The sequence below is a fragment of the Pseudomyrmex gracilis genome, unplaced genomic scaffold (assembly GCF_002006095.1).
Source record: "Pseudomyrmex gracilis isolate BER0280 unplaced genomic scaffold, ASM200609v1 scaffold_148, whole genome shotgun sequence".
Taxonomy (NCBI): Eukaryota; Metazoa; Arthropoda; class Insecta; order Hymenoptera; family Formicidae; genus Pseudomyrmex; species Pseudomyrmex gracilis.
In genome coordinates this window covers 201017-223846 of record NW_018020732.1, presented here as the reverse complement: position 1 = coordinate 223846, position 22830 = coordinate 201017, and the positions used below count along the sequence as shown (strand labels likewise).

Below are 22830 nucleotides of genomic sequence, written 5' to 3'. Positions count from 1 at the left end.
GTGAGATCCTGAGATTCCGGAATCGTGTCCGTCGCAATTATTTCCCTCCCCTTTCGCTTCGACAATTTCCTTCTCTCCTTTCTTTCCCCGCCGTTATCGTGTCGCGCCCCGGACAGCAATTTTCTATTCCCGGCTCGGGCGCGCGCGCGCGACCGATCGTCGACAAAGAGAAACAGCTCATGAAATATTACGCGACGCCGGAATATATTCCCGTGCACGCAGCTCCTCTCCCTTTGATCAGAAACCCGGGAAAATCGCCCGTTCCGTTTCCCAAGGGGCAGAGATGGACCACCGCGCGAGCTCAGACGATGCGGCGTTATATCGTTTCGATATCCTCTCTCGACCGGACACGACCTACGCGATCTCTCTCTTTTCCACGGCGCGTTATTTCCATTCCTTATCTCGCTTTCTCCGCGCGATCCGGGTCATACCTTATGTATGACGTGCCGTTCCATCGTCCTCCGTCGGCGCGATGAGACGGACGTCGGTCGCTCGTTTGGTATTCGACACTGACCACTCGCCACTTTCGTTGCGGATCTGGCCCCGTCTCGGGATCTCGCGTGGGAGAGAAGAGCTATACGTGGTCCATACCTTCCTTCTTCTCCAACGTACGATACGTATTCGTGTCGCGCATGAAGAAAATTTTTCCCGTAATGGTCTACTCGCGCGGGGATAGCAAAAAAGCACGACGCGCGCGTTGGTGGAATCACTTGAATAAAAACACGAACGAGTGAAATCGAGTAATAAGTCCGATTACGTACGCGAGTCATTAACGGCAATGTATTTGTTTATAATGTCATGCGTGTAAATTCCGTAAAAAAAGTACATATATATATTACCTTATTATCGCTATGAACTCGTCAATCACATCGATAAGATTACTTCGGCATAAGGATGCGGTGTAACATTTTTTTAAGAGCAAGTTAAGACCGATTCGCCGCAATAAACGGCGAATCGCAAATAACTTGCGCAAACGCGCGTTCGCCGAGAGAGAGTTGCAACATTATTACTCAAATGTTTCATTAAATTAATTGAAATTATATTAGACAGCGCGGATCGCTGTTTTTCGGAAAACTTCACTGCAATGATTTTCTCACATGGGGAAAGGAGATCGTATCCTCAAACGATGATGATACCCCCACGTTGTATATACCTTGCGTCTAATCAACTCTTTAACAGGCTCTCTCGCGCATAAGGCGATTACGTCGCTTATTAAGTTGCACGATTCATACCGCGGAATCGCGACATCGCGGCGGTCGGGAATCGCCGTGATAGATGTCATTAAACCGGTTGTCCGGTCTGCGCGCGCGTCTTTCCAAGTTTATATTCTGTCGGGCAAACGACGCTAATTGTACGATAAATTGTCCGTTAAGTATCCGTTTTCTTTCTTGCGAGGATCACCAGCGCGCGGGCCACGTCGTTGGGATGGTACGTTTACGTTCGCGAAGGTATACCGCGAGAGCGTCAGATAGATAAGAGGGATCATTAAGTCTTTTATGGAACTGATAATTCTCCGGCAGCGGCTGGAAACTTTGAATCGTCTCGGAGCGTAGAATCCTATCGATTATCGCGCGGGAACTTATCTCTCTTCTACTTCTCCTTCGTCTCCTAATGTCTAATTAAATCTTCCGGAGTTATCGAGCTCGCGCGTGATGACGTTCGCGCACGCAATAATTAGTCAGATCGTTTAATTATACACCATTCGAGCGGCTGGGAAATGGATCGGGTAAACTGTATCCTAATAAACGAGATATATTCAAGAAACGAGATACGGATCGACACAAAGTAGATGCGAGAATTATATCGACATTTTCCCGACGATCGCGAAACACCACGTGTGTGATTCCGATGTAAAACGAAGATTGAAAACGAAGATTGCCGGCATTTAATTAATTAACGAAACGTCTTGTCTCACTTCTTCTTGAGTGATCTTTACGTTGTTCGCGATCACGAAAAGCGCGAGCGGGGCGGGTCGTTCGAATAAAGACGGCGAGTTACAAAAGGCGCCGAATCGGAATCCGTTTCGCTTTATGAACTATCGGCTGCTTGCGCGCGGCGTCGTTTCAACTCGTGTATTGGAATCTGAGAGAGTCCTTAAACCGATCCCCGTGTGTAGGAGCAAGTTCGGGAACGGAGAAAAGAGAGAAGGAAACGTCCCCACACCTGTGCGAGACGCATGCACGCACGCACGCATAAAACACGCGACTCCTTCTTTCGCTCGGTTTCGCCGATAAGTAAAACAAAACGCGATCGATTCGATGTGCGGAACAACAAGGGCACGACGATATATGAGAAGGTGGGAGACCGAACGGTGAACCGAACGAAGGACTCCGCGACTCGAGGAGGGCATTCGCCTCCCCATAAATCACATTAATAAACCGCGCCGCCTTGCGACTGGCTGCATACATCCTATCCAGCGCGCCGGATAAGACTCTCTCTCCCACCTCCGTACGGGAGAGCGCACTGCGCTATTCTCGCTTGAATATGCTTATTCTTCTTCCCGCTCTCGTTCCCTCGCGCGCGTTCCGTTTCGCGATCGCCTTCCTTTCTCTCCTTTTCATCGTCCACCGATAGCCCCCGCCGATGTCTCAATCGCGCGCTCTGCTTCGCTCTCTTTCTCTCTCTCTCTCTCTCTTTCTCCTCCCGCACTTAAATTATGACGTCTGCTTAATTGTAAGATATCAAGATAAGGCGATCACGAAATTGCTTTACAACCTCGACGCGAGGTTAACTGCGGCATTTGTACGTTCGAGATGATGCCGCGTGACGTAGACTCTGAGAGAGCGCGAGAAATCGTATCCTCGCGGAATGAATTTGTTTGTTAACACGGGTAGTTAGGAGAAACGTTTCTTTTCACCGCCTCCGAAACTACATTTGCCTTTCACACGTACGATAATGAGAAGGAACATATAAATGACTTTTTAACGGATTTTTTTCCCTCGTATTTCGCTACACGCGAATCTTAAGAGCAGATCTGCTTTCCGTCGGAATGAGAGAGACGAGATGAGACGGGGAGGGATGAGAGGGGGCAATCTTCGATCGCGAATTACGCGCGCACTCTCTCATCCGAATTCGCGCGAGTCATCGCCAGCCAGCGCCACGTCTTCGGGAAGTGGATTAAGTGGCCGGCAGCGCGGAATGAAGCGATGCATCTCCTCGGCGTCGAGCGCTGTCAGCCGGCGCGCAACAACGAAAAGAGACGCCTCTCGGACCCAGTCTGAGAATCGCGGGCGAGGATCGGAAGAAAAAGGGGGATACGATCGCGAGAGCACGCAGCGGGACGTCCGATGCGAGCGCGATAGTTCCCCCAAAGACGAATGGCGGGGCACTTGCGCGATCGCCGCGAGTTATGCGACTGTTCTTGCGCCGGGGGTCTGTCGAAACTCGCCACGACCGGGATATTATACCCTTGTAATCGCGGGCCCGCGGTATGTCGCGGATGTACAAAAGAGGGTTTCGATACACGGAGACGGTGCGAGAGAAGCGTTTCAAAAGGAAGAAGATCGGGATGGGAGAGGAGGAGAGACCTCGTCTCTCTCTCTCGAGATACGTGCGAACATGCCGCCGCGAGCTCCCTCCCCCTCCCCCCCCGATCCTCAAATATGCCCAATTAGCAACGGGCTGACATAATAAGTAGATAAACAACTTGCCGGGGTCTCTCGCGCGGTGAGATCACAGGCGCGAGCTTTTTCTGCGCGATGATCGGCGGCGGAACGCGCGCACGAATCCGATCCCCGGGGCTTCTCGTCCTCCTCGCCCTTCTCTTGTTTCCTTGCTTTCTTGCCCGCGGTATCCTCGTCGGCGAGTGATAGCACTTTACGGTCGATTTAGTCACCTCCCGCTCGGGAGCGTTCTTGGTTTTTCGGTATCGTGTGTCGCGCCGATCTCCGCCGCGGTCCCATTTTGTCGCCGCCGATTCCCGCCGCCGTTGCGGTGGCCGTTGCTCGTTCGCCGCGACAAGAAGCCGATCGGTCACGATCTTGCACGGACATCGGAGAGATCGCGTAATTTATAGCGGAGCAAACTACCGTCCCGAGAAATTACGAGTCATCCAATAATTAACTCCGGAAGGCTACGAGAGGAAGAGGAGGGATATTACTTCCCTTACCGGCTCTCCGAGTATGAAACTACGATTAATCCTTAACCGCCGTACGACTGAAGGACGTCGCGCGAATCCGTATTACACAATAGAACCGTTTTACACAATGGTGGCAAGTAGAAAAGTTACAAAATAGCAAGACTGTTAAAAAGAACGTGAAGAGCTAAATACGGTGGATACGAGGTCGCGAAACGATGCGAAGGTTAAATTACCACTTTCCGATAACTAAAGGCCGGGAAAATTAATTATTCAGCAGAATTGCGATAAACGAGCGATTCACTTGAACGATCGAGACAGGTAACGGGGGGGGGGGGGGTCGGATAGAAACGACGCGGTGAGAAAGGGAAGACGCAAGAGCGAGATTGTCGGCGGTCAAGATTGTCCCTCCCAGGAATAATTAGACCCCCGGAACGTAATTGGGACCTGTATCGGCGATGCCGCGCGGAACGAACGGTAGCACGGAGGACACGCGCTCTCTCATCGCGAATTAAAATCTTAGGTAGAGCGCGCACGGCTATTTGAAAGTAAAATCCGGTGTGCGAGAGTCGGCGCGGCGGGTGACGACGTGTACACGAACCTGAATTGCACTTACTTCGCACGGTGCACCCGCCTGTGAGAGAGGCGCGGCGATTACCCGCCGGGTTTCTACCCAATAATTACCTTTCTTAACGACCATCGGCGTATCGGCGAATTATATACATAGCTCGTGATTTTCCAGCGCCGAGGCGCACACAGTGTCACTTCCTCTCCTCACGTCGATTTGCATGAAATACTTTGTAACGCGTTCCCCGACGAGTAACGACGCGACATGTTTCTTAATTGAGGACTCTAATTGCAATTGCGTTTGCGCGTGAGCGGAGTGACGAAACGCACTCGTCGATAGAAATAGCGCGTGAGAAATTAAAAAAAAAAAAAAAAAATTTTTTTTTAATCAAGACACAAGCGCGCGAGAATGTGTTTGTATCGACGTGCGATGCGGTCGGCCGCTTAATTGCGCAACGCGGATAAAGTCATTACGCGTAATCCGTTCCGGCGTTATCGACGAGAAACTGGCGTCTCATCGCGTTTCGACGGTTCCGTCGTGACGTGAATTTCAATGTCGCTGGCGACGTCGCGACGACGCCCTCCCACGTAATGCGGACACAGATTTAATAATGGAATGGTTAGTGGATTTCGTGCTAACGCGTTGCAATTTTTGGAAGAGTCGTTTCGAGAGAAAAGAGAGAGAGAGAGAGAGAAAGAACGGAATAAAGAAGAAAGCACCCAGGGGGAGTGCGACACCTCCGGGGTGCGACGCACCCCGGAACACGGACGAGTACGTGAGTGGCATGTGTGAGAGGCGAAGAAGGGCGTATACACGGGCACCCCACGAAGAATACCCTTTGCGAGCACGTAATCTATTTGTCGGGCGACCGCAGACGTTGCGGTGCGACGTTACGACGGAATCGCCCGGCGCGTTGCGAAGAGACGCGCCACGAAAACGTGAAACCGATACAAGACAACGAGCTCGCATAAAGACAGAGAAAAAGAGAAAGAGCAAAAATACCATCTCTCGGAGCATAAGCTGCGAAAAAAAAAAATTCATTTTTACCACTGAAGAGACGAGAGCTTCAACTGGAACTATTGTACGAGAAAATTCCCGGTCGGAAAAGTGTCGGAGAAGGCCGCTATTAGAGTAAATCTTGGGGATTGAGCGCGATACGTATGTAAAGGAAATCCCCGCGCGCGTATACATATATATATATATATATATATATATACATATATATACGCGCCGCGATCGACGTTAACCGGCTCGTAGCCATTTCGGGGCGGTGTAAAACCGACTTTAATACTGACGTATTCTTCTTTTTCTGGTCGTAAGAAATTCTATCTCCGAGAGCAAGCGCGCGCGCGCGCGCACGGGCACTTACGGTTTTGTACTTCAAGCCACCGCCATCATCGAGTAAGCCGAAACCGAGCCGGAACGACTCGCTATAATAACGTGACACTTTTACAGTCACGCGTGCAGATCCACGCGAACGTTAATCGCGCATACGCGTCAGAGGACTCACCGATGGTATTCGGTTCCACGGCGCGTCTCGCATCGCTCGGTTTCCCAAAGAGAATGAGGAACGAGAGAAAACGGATAAAGAAAATATGAAAGCGAGCGAGACAACGAGGCGGCGCGTCGCCGGACTTGTAAAACTTTCGAAAGTGGCATTTAATTTTAATCAGCGCGACGACTTATCGAGATGGCATCCGTTTCGAGCACGTTGTCTCGACCGTGCGAATGAATTCTCCGGACGTTATCGCATCGCCCCCGGGGCTCTTCATTCCCGTCCCGATTCACGGAATAACGGGGCCGTAAAAGACGTTGAATTTTGGGACCGAATACGCTGTTAAAGTCGGGGGTCCTCGATCGACGAGCGATCGCGTCGGAGGAAGTGTCGAGATCCAAACGACGCTTCTCGGGCCTTGATGCTCGACAGATATAGAGGCGCCGCGCACACCGGCCGCGCGAACCCACACTCGCGCGTACACATGTGCGGATTTGCATTCTAATTGTTGAACGATCCGATAAAACGCGTCGTTACGATCCCCGTTCGGGGATCGGCAACTGGAAGAGGCTTCTGGCGTCGTGATACGAGGTGCCAAAGAGCCTTCGAGAGTGGACGAGAACGGTCAATAATCGAAAAACTAAGAGCCTCTTATCGGGTTCGTCGAAGGCAAAAACGACGTCGTCGATGTGTTCGTTTAATGCGCATAAGTATACGCGTTATCGCAAAAAATGAGCGACAAAAATACGATCGTTACGGACGACGACAAGTCGATCGTTTCGTGAATCTAGTTGCTCTGAATTAATTCAAGCACAGGCAGTCAACACCATCTTTACTCCCACGTAAAAATATGTCGATGTCTTTTTCATTAATACAAATTATTCCGTAAAAATTCGCGCGCGAGGGAAAACGAGAGAGATAGCAATCGCGCGCGCGCGCGCGTGATGCGGTAATGGCTCGCGAGCAATTAAATGTTCATTTTGGAGCGCAAGAAAACACGTACTCGTGTAATAATCGGACGAGAGGACGATTCTGTGAGCGAGAAGATCGTAAACGAGACGCGGAACAAACATCTACGGACCGCAAGATTGTTTTTATCTTATCGGACGGATCTTTTCCCAAAATCGTTCGTTGTTTACGCCGAGATCCAATCGTTGTCGTGGTGTTAGTTACCCACCCGATAAGTAAGAACACGCGTCCGTTCCGTTTACTCTGCCCTCCTTGACACTTGAATTCTATACAAGCTCTCACGGCTACTTCCCGAATTTTTTAATTACCCGCCCCATCCGCGCATGATTTACCGTCGGCTCAATTTAAGCCGCTTGTACTACACGCCACGCATGATCGTATTTTTTATGTAAGAACGCGAACTGTGAAATTAATTTCCCTCGGACACGTCGGCGCAAAATTAATTTCGTTCGGATCGTCGACGAACGCGAGCGGATGTATTAAATTAGTACACTCCTCCTTCAATTTCCTTGCGTTACCTTATCTAACATCATACACATCATCTGCATATATAGTATACACATATACGTGTGTATGTGTCGATAAAGAAAGAGGAGTGTCTCTATCATTATCAAGATTCTAATGAAATGATACATCATCGGCTGAAAGCAAAAAGCGACACGTCGGAGTTACCGGAGAATTAAATCGCACGTTTTTGTTAACACAACGCAAACGCGCGCTAGGCGTATGCTATTATTGTTCTTATTTTAACGTATAGTGTCAGCAAACCTGTCACCGCAATGACAGCTAGTATATGTACGTCTTACAAACCATATAATACACATTAAAGAGATGTTAGAAATAAACGCATGAAAATTAAAATCAAAAAATAGTGAGAAAAAGGAGTGGAAAAAGAGTAAAACAGAGAATATTATATATATTATATATAATATTCTATATTTATATATAATATACACACACACACATATCTATATATATACCATACTCACGTGACTAAAGTCAGTGACCTCGCCGCGGTCACGTGACCGAGATCAATGACCCCGCCGCGGTCGCGCGGCCGGGTCAGTGACCTCTCCCCCAAGGTCGCACGGCCGGGTCAGTGACCTTACGGTAGAGTATGTACATAATATATATAATATACAATAAAGTATAATATTATACTTTATATATTGTATACTATATATATGTAATAAATTATATGTATAATATATATTTTATTTAATATTATATACAGGGTGTCCCAGAATTGGTTTAACATCGCTCGTAGGCAGGTAGAAGGAATAAAACTGAGGTGAAAAGTCCTATACCATTTTGCTAGATTCGCAATAGTTACTGAGATTTTAATTAACAAAGATCCGCGAATAAGCATGCATCGGGCNTATAATATAAATTACAATCACGTTACTTTAAATAGTCACGTGTTGTTTTTCTACTCTTTTCTGTCAAGTGACTTTACTTTAGTCACGTTTTTAATTTTCTCCACGTATACGACGAACTGTTAAAATCGCTTTTCTGTCATTATTTACTCTCTCGATCTTACCGATTCGATTCGACTCGACTCGACTCGATCAACCAACTAATCGGCAACGCGGAAAAGAGACAACAATAGATGCGATACATTTGATATCAAAACGCGCACTTCGCGGTACACACGGAGTTTTTATATAGGAGAAGGACACAATAACGTTTTTGTTTTTTTTTTGTCCGATCTTTACGAAACGCACACTTATACAAACCCGTCCCACGCGTTATCGCGCCACGAAAAATCGAGTTATCGATCGACACTTTTCCGGACAATTCCCGATTATCCTCGGTCGTGTTTGAGTACCGTTGTCTAACGTACGGGTCATCTAGCTTGCCCATAAGAGATCTCTTGCCGCGGACGTTAATGAATGCTTCAAGTCACGACTGGTAATTACGATTTAAACGTCGCGGCGATGCCTGACGTGGCTGGTTGTGCACGTATATTTTGCGGCTGCCCGCGAGACAACGCGCGTCCAAGGATTCACATGCTTCGTCAGGACAAGAAGGAACAAGGCGGGGGAACACAATGCGAAACATTATGCGGAGGACAGACTGCTGCGTTTTAACTCGAGCTATCACGACGTGCGTACGTCCTCGCCTCCCGATATCTTTCTCTCTCTCTCTTTCTTTCTTCAATGTTCGATTATCTTTTTGCTCCCTCGGTCGCGCTTCTTCCCCGTCCATTTCGTCGGCTCTGCTGCACGTGTGTGTGCTGCGCGCGATCGTAAAAAAATGCAACTAATTAACGGCCAAAAAATGAAGCCTGGGCGAAGGTTTTTGCCGCGGCCGCGAGAGAAGGTCCGGGCTTGTGTCCGAGCGAATTGGAGAGGAGCTTGACCGCGTGTGCATCGCGCCTTCTTCTTCGTTTCGTTTCGTTTCGTTTCTCGCGATAACCATCGGGAGCAGCAAAACGACCGGGGCAGATCTCGTCGGGAACGAGAGTGTGAGACGCTCTCTTATATGCGTTTTTTCCGCGCGCTCTCATTTCATCGAGCGACGATTTGTCAAGTATCGTACGAATGAAGATAAACGGAATCGATTGTTCATATATGAAAAAAAAAAACAAAAAGAGAGAAACAAATGACCGGAGTCTTCCCTTGCTTCTTCCATCAACGATACGATTGTGTGTTGATTGACAAATTGGTTAAGTAACAGGTTAATGTTCATAATTCGTCGGGATTGCAAATTTTATGAGTGAACTTGACGATTAAGCGGTAACGTTAAATTACACGGCAGTGATGTAAATCGATTGGATTGGCAATAAAGCACTAATGAGATGGCTGTAATGATATCTACGCTACGCGGAGATAGATTATGTGAGTTTTTGCGTCCGGGTAAAAAGGATTAATGATAGTTGCACGAGTTGTTAAAGACTGGCTGTGGAAAGATGAGCACAGCAAGATTGTTATTACTCCGCGCGTCGTTCATCCTCGGCGTTTCCCATTCTTCGAGATTACTAACAGCCGCCCCGGCCGGTGTCGTTACCCCGGTGCGCCACAGCGAAAGCAATATAAGGCATTAATATTTATAGGCCACTATTCTCTCGAACATCGGATTTTACCATCTATGCATTAAACACTGTGTGTTAATGACCACTGGAGCGAATACCGTGTGCGTATAACGAGTGTAAAATATAACGTAACGAGCGCGACGTAATTAATCTGCATTGAGAAGCCATTAGTTTGGGAAAAGACAAATCGGTTATTATTTTCAGAGGGTGAACAAATTCCAAATTAGCTGAGCGCACGCGCACACACACACACAACGGCGATATTGCAAAACGTGTATATTATATTTAAATAAAAAACCGTGCAATTTCGTGTTCACACAGAAAATGTCGCGTAAAACAAAAAGAAGATAGGATCGTTGAGTAATGCGGTTAACGGCGGAAAGCTTGATCATCATCGGGCGCTGTTCGCGCGATCCGCCTTGCCAGCAATCTAATTAATCTAATTAAGTTGAAGCGCCTCGTTATACCGCGCGGCGCGCGCGCGCCGTACGCACAAGAGGGCATTAAGAAGAAGAAGAAGAAATGTAAGAGAGTTGGCCATTGCGCTTGTAACAGATCAGTATAACGCAAGATCGTCTCACCGATCGTCTCGTCGTCGTTCCAGACCGTGTCGCCGACAGCCGACAAGATCCATTAAGAGGATTATTATCGAATCGAGCGATCGCAGAGTTCTTTTCGCATACACCCGGCTTAAAATGTATTTTCTTTTTTCCACCGCCGTTTTTTTGCATTTTATACCCTCGACGTTCAAATTTAATCGCGCTCGATATATAATTCCACTTCGAACAAGAGACAATAAAAATTAAAAAACAAAATCGCGCCGGAACAAAACGTTACGCGAATTTGAAAATTAAAAGTTTTTAATGCAGTTAGTTGCGCGTGATAGTTTAATATCGCGCGCAAAACGTTTTCGAAGTTTCGCATTAACTGTTTTTAATTACGACGTATGAAATTATTACCGCGTATGTCACCCGCACCATGCGTGCGACTCCACATTTCGCGCGTCGCGCTGTTGTAATATCTCGGTATCATCGCAACGTGCTGGACGAGCAACTACGAGCGATTACAACTATCGTTTGTGCGACGAGATTTCTCGAGCGATTTACGCGGCACTCGGCTTTTGAAAAAGAATTGCGACAATTAAACTGCGCGCAGCGGGGGAGAGGAAGAGGAGGGTGATTTCTGTGCGCCAAAGGAACCGCTTCGATTCCGTCATCGTCAATGTCGGCTCGAACGAAGAAACATCCACTCACCCATTGCGTCTGAAACAGAAAAAAGAGAAATCCAGTTTGAATTAAAAACCAGTTTGTGCGGAAAGTAGACGTAATATAATTTCTTATTATCCAAACACATCACAGAGAAGAAAGAGAGAGAACGTTGTGTGTCTCGTTACCATCTTTATTGATGTTTACGGAGACGCAATAAATTTTATCCACACTATATTTTCACATACGGTATCTAAAATTATATCGAATACCTCGGATATAAATATCTTGGATACAAATATTTTCTATCTTTAACATGTGCGGGGAAAGATCTTTGCGATTTCTTTTATTAATGGGTCGTGTCGTGAATATAAATTTTAACCGAGCGAAGCATCGACGACGTACAATGTAACCTAACCCGAAGTGTACATCTCGTCCTCGTGTTGTGCCTCTGAATTCCATGGTGCGCGCGCGCGGAGCTCTCTGGTAAGAACCGCGCCGAATGACTCTATGCGCACATCACAACGGCACAATAAGGACGCCGCGCGGCTAATTCAGCGCTAATTGCCCGACGGCGCTAAAGAGCGTTCCGAAAGGGAAAAAGTTGTTTTCCGCGCAACACTGTGAGAAAGGCTATTAAGAGCGTGAATGGCGGTTCTTCTCGGTCGTGATTTCGATGCGAAGAGAGGAGACAAGGGAGTCGGAATTAGTGGGATGTACCACCGGTAAACGCGCAGAAAATGACGACTTCTCTTCTTTGAGATCGATCGGCTCGGGTGTAATATCGCGACGCGAATGAGAGGCAGGCCCGAGAGTAATCAGCCGCGAGTTCAATTCACATCGTTTTCTATTAAATAAAAGAATCGAGGTCTAATTGCCTTATTGTGAGCGTTACGAGTCACGTAAGCGCCCGCAGCCGCAGCCAGCCAGCCGCCGTCGCGATAAATCATAAGCAAAGACGGCGCGGTCCGGCGCGGCTCGAAACAATCGAGCGGACTGAATGAAACCTTGCGAAACGCGCGCGCGCTTCGTGCCGCCAATATATGTGTATATATTCGTTCTTGCTAATCGTTCGCTGTGTAACTCGAAATATCGTATTCCGAGGAGTCCGCCGACCCGATCGAGATTACACTGACGGGGGGATTGTCTCGTGAGAGACAACGAGCGAAATACACGGAGCGTCTGCGTGACGCGAAATCAAACGGGTTTGAAATTTGCGCGAGAGGAAAATCAAGAACGGTGTGAATGTATAGCCGGGGCCGCGGCGCTTTATTTAAACTGGAAGCCCGAACGGTCACTCATAACTCGTCGAGATAATCTCCGCGTGGGCAAGACACATACAGCAGCGCGCGAGCGCTCCTCCGCGCAGCTCCCGGTATCTACCTCCGTCTATCTCTATTTATTATTCTTAGGCGCGACTCCGTGTCTCCGTTCGAGCGAGGAGATAATCGACGCGGCTCCTCCTCGCGTGTGGCGTGTAGCACGTGTACATACGTGCGACATGCGACGCGTGTGTACGTACGTCGGTACACGGGGAGTAGAGCAAAGGGATTTTTCGCACGCCTCGTCCCTTCCTTCCACGGCCGGTTGCCTCGCTTCGAGCGGCGTGGCGAGAGCTTCGTGTACGGAGCTGACTAACCCATTAGCGCCCAAGCTGCCGATCGACATGGCGAATCGATCGATAAAAGCCAACGCCGAACACTTCCTGCCGATAGGAAGGCCGGCGTCGTTTCTTTCGCAGCCGATCGGGCGAGGAGAGAAAAATTGCTTTAGCCGCAGTTATCGCTAAATGAATAGCAGGCGCGCCGGAATCTTGTATCAGAGTGGCGTAACGCGTTTGTGTGTGTATGTGTGTGTGTGTGTATTTGTGCGTGACAATCTACACCTTAATTTAAAATTACATTCTGTGTGTATTTGGTTTTTTTATATCGATTTTTACATCGTGATATAAATCAATTAAAAAATTAGTGTCAATTAACTTACTAATTGTGATAAATTAAATCAACGCGCTCGCCTGAAAAGAAAAATGATTTTCTCTCCACATTTAGATAACACGATGGATTTTGTAGAATCACAAGAACAATTAGTTATTGTTTTCTAATCTCGGTTGCAACAAGCGTTATCGGAGATAGTGTGTTTTCTTCAAGTAGGAAAATAACTTTAAATAATATATACGACAAGCGCGCTCTTCCTACAAAACGAAACACGCAGATGTTTCGGTAGCTATTCTCGCAGTGGCTCTCGCGAGGGGTGCCAATAATTCGTCCGTCGTGAAAATAGAAGCAAGCGGCGGTAGGTGGAAATGTATAAACGGACAAATAAATTAGCGATTGCACGGGAATTCAAAAGAGAGGAGAGCGGGAGAGGGGCGACCGATTCTGCGTGCGAAAAGGGGTGAGAATCAGGCCCGCGTGTCTGTAAAACGTTACCGGCGAAATATGCGAATGCGCGATAAATGACGCGACAACACGCAGTCCTCCCCGTTCCTCCTCCCATAAATTCGACGATAATCGTTGCCGCCGTTGCCAAAAAGAAGAAACTCGAATGGCACATCCACACTTCGATCCGCGACATTTTGAATTCAGAGTCCAGTTTATCGGCACCGCTTTTTCGAGAGGACAATGACTCGAACGCTATCCCACCCGAGATGCTGATGTTTCTCCGCCAGCGTGTTGCATAAATCACACGTTTCACGAGACACTCTCGCGGAAATTTGTATCTTTATCTTCTCGCTAAAATATCGATACACCATCGCCGTATTTTATTCGTGAAATAATCATATATTGTTCGCGTGTGTATTAGATTTCAACATGCTCTCGCCAATTTGCTCCGACACGAATTCAATGACAGGAGTATTTGTAATTTTAAATTTAACGAGAGAGAAAGAGAGAGAAAAAGAGAAAGAGAGAGAGAGAGAGAAGCTGATTTTCATCGTACACATGTTCTCAAAAAAAATCTTCACCAATTGTTTAAAATGTGCAGTGTGTTAAGACCAAGAATACGAGAGAGAGAAAGAGAGAGGAAGAGTACATTTTGCCCTCCTTCTCCCGCCCCTTAACATCTCCTGCTGAGCTCTTTAGAAATAACCGAATTCAGGCCACGAAAGTTACGATCCGTCCCTGCTTGCGAGCGTATATAGGGAGCAACAGCCGGCGGCTGAATTTCCGAGATGGTTTCTGCCGATCCGGGCTTAATTTGTAGCACGTTCTTGCGGGCAGGGAGCGATGAGGTCCATTCGATCGTCTCGTGGCGTTGCCGGGTTAGTTAGCGCGACTTAAGGCGGCTGCTGATGCTGCCGCTTCTTGCCTCGGCTTCCTCCCCCGTCTCCTCATTTTTGCCGCTAAAACATCGTCCCTAATTAATCTCCTCGGCCCCTCTCGGGCCGAGACGTTGCACGAGCTAATATGGACGAACGGTGACAATGGCCAGAAGCCAGGGTCTGGAATCTGCCGAATTCGGCGGCGTGGCGAGCGATCGGGAGAAAAAGCCGGCCGACGCTTAACACCGTCCAAAAGGATGACGTCGTTGAAGACCTGGGCCAGAACTCGGGTCCTAATGGGTATTTGCGAGCGGACTGAAAAATGTACGAGTCGCACTTAACGTCTCACTCGAATGTACACCGCGCGCTCGGATGAGAGTCAGAAATTCGTTGCGCTCGACATTCGAGTTGAATTAATAAAAAACGTAATAAACGACTAACAATGAGAAACGAATAAAACAGTTCCTTTCTTCAAAGAGTAATTTTCTGTACGGATCATTATTGTCAAAAGAAACAATAAGTACTTCTGGTGCGAGAGGAAAACGCGAAAAGTCGATAAGATACAAAATGTTGCTTAAATATACAAAATACACTAATTATAAATAATAGCTAAATAATGACAGATTTTTTTCATTCAAATTCGTAAACTTATATAAAACTCTTTTTCGATATGTAACATATTTGTGACAGAAAATATTATTTCAATACGTTTGTGTGCGAAAGAATGTCTCGCGTATAAGTACGATGGATGTAGACCGCTAAAGGAGTACCGACGAGATAATGGCCGACACGACGGAGAGGCCAGTTTGGAATCCGTCGAATTCGCGAGAGCGCCGGCCGAACGGGAGAAAAACCTGCTCGACGCTTAACGCCGAACCAGCGACGACGCTGATGAGGGGCGAGGCGAGGCTCGCTAATGGGAATTTGCGAGACGGCCGTAACGCTCTCCGGAAACGTACGGGATGCACTTAACGTCTTACTTGAATGTAGCGCACGGCTCAAAAACCGCGCGCAACTGCAGTCCGCAGGTGGCACTTGAAGCTCGTAGTTCACAAGGCTCGAAGGGCGCGCGCGCGGTTAATTGGGATAATCGTCACAGTAAATCCGCCGGAGAAGCACAGCGGTCCCGGATAATATCTCTATCGGGAACGGGGTTTTTCATTTCTCGCCGCGGAATGTCGCGCGATAGAAACGCTACGGTGCGAAAAAACGTCCGGATGCATAATACACCCGAAGAGTCGCGTCTTGAATCCCGAATCGCGCGCGCGCAAACTCAATTTGTCGACTCGACCGGATCTTTCCTTACGGGCGACGCGCGTCGCCAGCGAGCAAAAATGCGCGATCGAGAAGCGATTCCGAGATCGTCCGAGCGCGATTGAATCGCGGATCCTTCGAAAAGAATTCTTGCAGCAAGAAAAAAGACCGCGCGCGCGAATCTCGCGGGTTCCAGTTGCTTTTTTTGAAGTCTCATTAAAAACTAGCACGCTACGTATCACTCGATTCTTCCATTTTAAGAACGAAGAAATATAGAAGTAATTAGGTACGCAAATTAACATAATAATTAATGCCAATGTATTAATTGTCGAATTAAAAATTCATCAGGTGTAAGGAGGAATGACTCCTGTTATATACACTTCTCGTATAATCGCACCAGGTTCGGTAGCGCAGACTCATCGAATTTTCATGCGATATACCCACAAAAATTTTCAACATTTATTCTCATTACGGACAAGTAAAAGAATTGAAATGGATGAGATGATGGGACTTCGTTATAATTTAGATTCGCGAGAGAACTAACGTGATTAAATCACGAAGTCTGGCGCGCGGCGGAGTGCGTTATAAACCGCGAGGAAAAATGGAAGACTCTCTCTCGCGAAAACCGCGGAAAAGAAAAAATCGAGGAGCTAATGAATACGCGCGACTGTAAACCGACGGCGAGTGTCGCGGGAAGTCAGAAAACGAACGTTTGCGTCACAAGACGGATTGACAAGTCGCAATCGCGAGAGAATAGAAAAAAAAAAAAAAAAAAAAAAATCCACACTCCACGTGGGTGGCGATATATGAGTCGAGAGAGAGAGAGGTGCGGACACGACAAATACGTGTGGATAATTAACGCGATCTAAGCATCGTGTTCGGCGGAGCGTGTCAAGTGACAAGGACTCGATAAGTAGCGTCCCTGACATCGCTGTCGCTGTTGCCCTACCGTGACACGTTATTAGCAAGCAAGCAGGAAGTGTCCACTCGCTTTCCGCAGAAAAAGAAGCGGCGCGGGCACACACATACGTCAGTCGCGCGGTGTATCGCGCGAGGGGACGTAATTGATGAATACCTGTTACTCGCTATCGTTATACTCGCGCACACAACCTTAGATAGGAAAAAGTCACCCGAGCATTTCTGGTCTTTCTTTCTCTCTCTCTTTCTTTCTTTCTCTTCGTTCCCGTTTAATTATTCTCCGTATATCTCGCGAATTTCTTATATACTCGTCTATTTTATAACGCAAAGATAAAAAGATAAGTAACTGGAGTAAAATTAAGACCTAATCTACCTAATTACGGACTGCGAATACGGCGAGAGTGGCAAAATTCAGCAGGTACAATCACCTCTCATTTCCTCTCGCAACGACTGTGTAATTATCGCTACGTAAAAATTCTCGACGAGCGTAAAATGCAAAAACCGACTTATTAAAAGCTTCTACTTCGCTCAGTTTCTCTATTTCTCTGTTGATATTTCGACGCGAATCGAACGTACAAAAACGCGTTTCCGCTTCCCGAGGACGATGAACCGGATGAGCCGCTAAAACTAGGTCGATTTTTTTTTCGAGCGCGAAAGTCGGCAGACCGAGGCGCGAGCCGAAAGAAGACCGAAGAGTAAAGGGGAGTAGAGTGTCGACGAGCGGTTAATTGATGTTCTATGAATTTGACGGCGATTACCGCGAAACAACGCGGCGGACCAGACACGGCGAGCGGCACGTTCGTTTCTTGTGATTCGCGTCGACGACCGACGTTGGGGAACTGGCGGCTACAAACGTGGCTCCCATCGTGGAATTTTAATTATAAATTAGTTGATTAACTCAATAGTGTTTTTGCTGCCGGCGACAGTGTCCTCAGAGAACTTGCCGCGCCAGTGTACAATTCGCATACATGCATGTGCACGCACACACACACACACACACACACATCGCGACACGCCAACATACGGCAGAGGTTCTCCAAAATATCGTGGACTCTCGGGAGGATGAGACACTTATACGACGACGCTAATCGCATTTGGTTATGTTCACGCTTTTAGTTTCGTTATTAATTATTCCCGATATTATATATAAATCAGATAGAACAGACGGAAACGATGATTTTGTTCGAAATCGAAATATATCGGGAACACGAACTGAATCGAGTTTGAGTTTCTGGTTTCGCTTTTTTTTCAACAGAGGACGTCCGGCGCGTCAGGTTCTTTTCAAAAAGAAAACGGGTCTTTGACATCAGCAAACGTCACGCGCTCGTTTCGCGCGCGGCAGGTGCTATACGCGCGGCTTAAGACCTGCGTGCACATAATTCCGGTGCATGCGGATACGCGAGCAGCGCGTATATATATACACACACGGGCTGCGCCCACTTGCTACACGCTCCTCCTTTATTTATTTTTTGCAACCGCACGCACGCAGAAAACCTTCCTTCGCTTACGTAACCGCGGCACGGGGAGTAATCGAGAGTTTGCCGGACAAATTGCGCGAAACTTGGAAGCGGATGCAGGCAAAAGTTGTCGGCCACGTATGTCGGGCAACCTGAATTTTCGCAACTGTGTAATTTGGCAATGTTGCATGTCTCCCTCTCGAAAAAAAGCGTTTACAACATTTCGTTCACCAAAATTGTGGTTACAATTTTTATTTATTCGTAAAAAAAAAAAAAAAACGGAAACAAAGCAATCACTTTATTCGAGAATGAAATACATTCGCGGGAGAGAAGATTCGTTTTTAAACGACAATGTCGAAGAATTTCCTACAGTTTTCTACGAGGAATTCAGGTTGAGAACCCACGACGATCTATAGATACCTAACGTTCGGAGCCCGCTAGCATGAGGAGCACAATGGCCGCGAAGATGCGGTCGCGCCGATGTTCTCGTCGCTTCGTCGGCACGCACAGCACGCGGGAGAGAATGCGTTTTGTTTCATATTAAATAAAATATTCGACGTGCCTGAGGGACGAGTCCGGCAACATTTTAGCAAATATGCGTCCAAGTCCACACAACCGTACACACGTTGTCTTCCTCCTTTCTGACTTCTCAGCAGAATCTACCTGGCAGAGTAGAATAGGCACCGAGAATCTACGCACTGCGCGTTTTACACGCCTTTGTGCAAATCCTGACAGGAATGCGGTTCCTTCATCCGAGGATGAAGAGCAAAAAAAAAAAAGAGAGAGAAAATGTAGAAACACGCCGCGCGGTTTTGCCGAGTATTACAAGTCGAAAATTAATCCCGCATCGGTAAACGCGCGCGACATGAATGTCTTGTCGGATTTCAGCTCGTATAAATTATCTCGAGAAGTTATGTTAATCACCGGTGGCAATAGCCGAAGTCCGCTGCCTCTTTGAAATAAATCTCCTGCGGCGTGAGGTATTGCGGAGCGAGAGTGTGTCGCGACGAGTGTGTGTCTGAAGCAAACTTAGAAATAACAGAACAGATATAGTCCTTGATTGTTGAACTTTGATTTAGAATCTTTCTTTTTGTTTGTTTGTCAACTAAACGTGTGTGTATCTATTAGTTAAAATCTCAAGGTTTAAAAAACTCTCACGTTTTTGTCTCCGTTGCAAAGTGATAGACATGGACAAAAAAATATTCAAATCCGCCAATCGCGGAATCGCAAATTAAGGACGAGAGAAGGATGTGACGTACTTCGCAGGTCGGTGGATGTCCCGCTCCTCGGTTTGCTCCGGTTCGCATACCGGACGAAACCGAGCGACGCCGCAACCGTCTTCGTGAAAGAAGAAAAAAAAAAAAAAAAAAAAGTACAAAACTTGTGACCCGACTCGGGAAGGCTTCCTCCCCTCGGTCTTGTCTTTCGTCTCTCGGAACCGCCACACTTTTTGCCAACACTCCGAGAGAACGAACTGTGTCCGGCGCGAACGTCAGCAGAATGTAAAATATGCAACACGCTCGTCCGCGCATCCGAATCATTCCCCGTGCAGTGACGCGTCTGCGAGAAGTACCGAGGAGCGCTGGTAAACAGAGGCTGTTTTTATCGTCAATATATTCTTCGGCCCGTGCGCGTAAATAAGCGAGAAACTTGGAGAAAATAATTCTTCCAAAAGAACGAGCGCTCTCCCTTGTCTCGTTCAAAAAAAAAAAAAAAAAAACCCAATATATACGTTCGTCGATAGCAAGACTCCCAATGATGAGATCAAAAAGAAATTGAGAAGAATCAGGAATACATAAGCGATTCTCGGTAGTCGAGGAAGATCCTGTTGTGCACGCGGAGAACTGCAACTCTTCTTCTCGCTCGCAGCCAGTGTCCTTTCCGCGAAAGCCCGCAATTTCTCATCGCGCCGTCGTGTCACCGCGCGGTCGTTCTTAAAATAGTCCTCGCGAACAGTGTGTTTCACGACGCGGGAAACGCGTTCACGGTCGGCAACAAAGAGAAGAGATCGCCACGCATCTTCTCGGAAGAAGAGCCGCGTTTGAGTAAGAAATCAATTACGTATCGCGAGATGCCGGCGTGCCCCTCCTCTCCCTCCGCATACTCCGAATTTGCGCGCAATTAATCCGGATCTTCGGCGGAAAATGAGTCCCGGAGCGAGTCCCGCGTCACGATTTTGCTTGAATTCCCCGCGCGCCTCGTTGCGCCAACCGCCGCCAACTTTGCGCGCAGGAATTCGCTAGGAAGCGCCAAGGATACGCACGTGTGTGTGTGTGTGTGTGTCTATACGCGAGGTAGTCGCGGGAGGAGGAGCCAGAGGAGCGAGGGAGGTCAGGCCAGCTGGGAGGGAGGTCCTGGGGAGAGCAACGACTAGTTTTCTTCTCTCGTGTTATTATCCGCCGTGTCCGGTAAGTGCCGCGGTAAGATAGCCAGGATGTGGAAGACATCATGTCGGTACCCCGGCCATTCCGTTCTCCGCCACTGTGTCCACTTAGCTATGCGTATATACGGGAATAAGTATTCCCGTCTATATATGTATGTACGTCGTATGCTAACGACTCAAGAAGGTATTGCCTCCGCGCTACCTCTCGTCCCTTTTTCCTTCTTCCCTCGTGTGATAATTCCTGCCTAGTTTGTCGCGTATAAACACGTCGACGTATTAACGATCGGGGGATAACGATTCGTCCGCGGAGGTTTTACCATCGCAGGCACAGAGTCGTGGGACTTTGGTAATGGCGAATTCCTGCGGGCAGTTCGCAATATGTTAAGATGTTCGCGCTGATAGCGGAGAAATGGAAATATATTGTAGCGACGATTCAATCACATCATCGAATAATTTTTATGCGATAAAATTAATAAATGACGTACGCGAAATATAAGATTTCCGCGTGTGTGTACACATTGCACACTCTCGAAGAAAATTTATGAAAGAAGGATGAAGAAAGTAAGAGAGAAAGAGAGAGAAGCTCTCTCTCTCTCACTCGAGATTACGAACCCGCGTGTCGCCGTAGCTCAAACGTCCAAACCGAATTCAATAATCTCGCGTGAGGCACCCAAGTCAGTCGCTTACGATGACATATCCCTGAATCACGCTCGAGACAAAGTAATGGTTCCAGCGAAGTCGACGACGGGAGGCAAAAGCGCGCGCGCGCGCGCGATCTCGCTTCCTCGCCGTCTGGCTTCTCCTCTTATCTTAGTCCCGCGCGCACGGCTACGCCCACACCGTAGCTATTCGCCTTGATGGTGGCCCATACCATTACATGACTTTTGATCGCCGGCCGTTACCCCCGTGTATTTGCAGCGGGTATTTGCATACCCTAGTTCGTCAGCGTTGCATCGGACGATCATCCGCCGGGTATGTGCACCTCGTCGTCGTCGTCATTCGTTTTCTTCTCGATAGCAACGCAACGAAAGTAACAACAAAAACTATAGCAACGGCAGAGGCGCCCCGGAGGAAAGAACCGACACGAATGTGCAATAAAGACGACCTGTAACGAGATACCGTGGCGATTTCACACGCGCATGCAAATCCCCTTCGGTATCGAGTTATGCCAGTTCTCGTTCTGTCGACCGGACAAGAAAGGATCCACGACAGCAAGGAGAAAGCGAGAGAAGGAAACGAAGGAGAAAAAAAAAAAAGAAGGCAAGAAAGGCTCTCGACACGCCTGGGTGCCGGAATAGATATTATTTCGGATGGGACCGTGGGAAACTGAAAATTTCTACTCTACTCTACTTTTTCTCCGTCCCTCGATTTATTTAGGGCGGGGGAGGGGGATGATCGACAAATATTTTCTCGATAATTATCGGATTCTTCGCAAATGAGATTTAAATAACGACGCTACTCCCGAATCTGTCCAAAACAATCGTAAATTCTCCCGCGATCTTCTCGGCGTCGGTGAGATCGAAGCGACGATAATGCAACACGGAGGAAAGAAGACAAATAAGAAGAAGAGCTCATTCTCGGGGGCGCGCGGAGCGTTCTCCGCGATCTCTTCTCTCGTTGTCGCGGAGGCCGAAGAAGAAGAAGGAGGAGAACGGGTTATCATTAAGTGAAATGCCGTGTCCACTATCTCCCGGCTCTCACGCGGTCCCGGTTGGCTTCTTTGCGCGACGTCGAGACGACTCGTTTCTTTTGCCCGGTCTCTGGGTATCGTAACGGGATAATCTCTCCGCCAACTCGGCAATGTTGCACCGCCGTGAGGCCGCCGAGGTTATTAATAAAGCCCCGCCGCTATCTAACGCAACTAGAAGAGACGCGAAGTCGTCGGCTTGGTCAACACATTGCCGAGGAGGACTGTATGCGAGAAGATATCGCGAGCGCATTCTCAGCATTCTTTGAGTTTCTCCATGAAACTTTATGTTCTCTGTATCTTGAACCAACACGTTCGCCAAGTGTATCAAAGAGGAATTAGATTTTTGCGCTCTTCCCTCTCCGAAACAGACAAAAAATAAACAAATATGCAGAAAAATCATCTTATCGATGATTGAACGAACGACACGGTAACACAAAAAAAAAAAAAAAAAAAATTTGATATGAAAACGAATATAATTAGTGTATCTTCAAAGAGGAATTAGATTTTTGCGCTCTTCCCTCTC

General features: G+C 47.6%; 1 protein-coding gene across 1 annotated transcript in view; it reads right to left on the bottom strand.

The window, feature by feature from the left end:
• LOC109857154 (homeobox protein homothorax) overlaps positions 1-22830 on the bottom strand; it is a 298008-nt gene that overhangs the window by 121531 nt on the left and 153647 nt on the right. The window contains exon 8 of the mRNA XM_020433208.1: positions 11395-11403. Within this exon, the coding sequence (XP_020288797.1) occupies positions 11395-11403 (9 nt within the window). The remainder of the gene's footprint in view (positions 1-11394; positions 11404-22830) is intronic.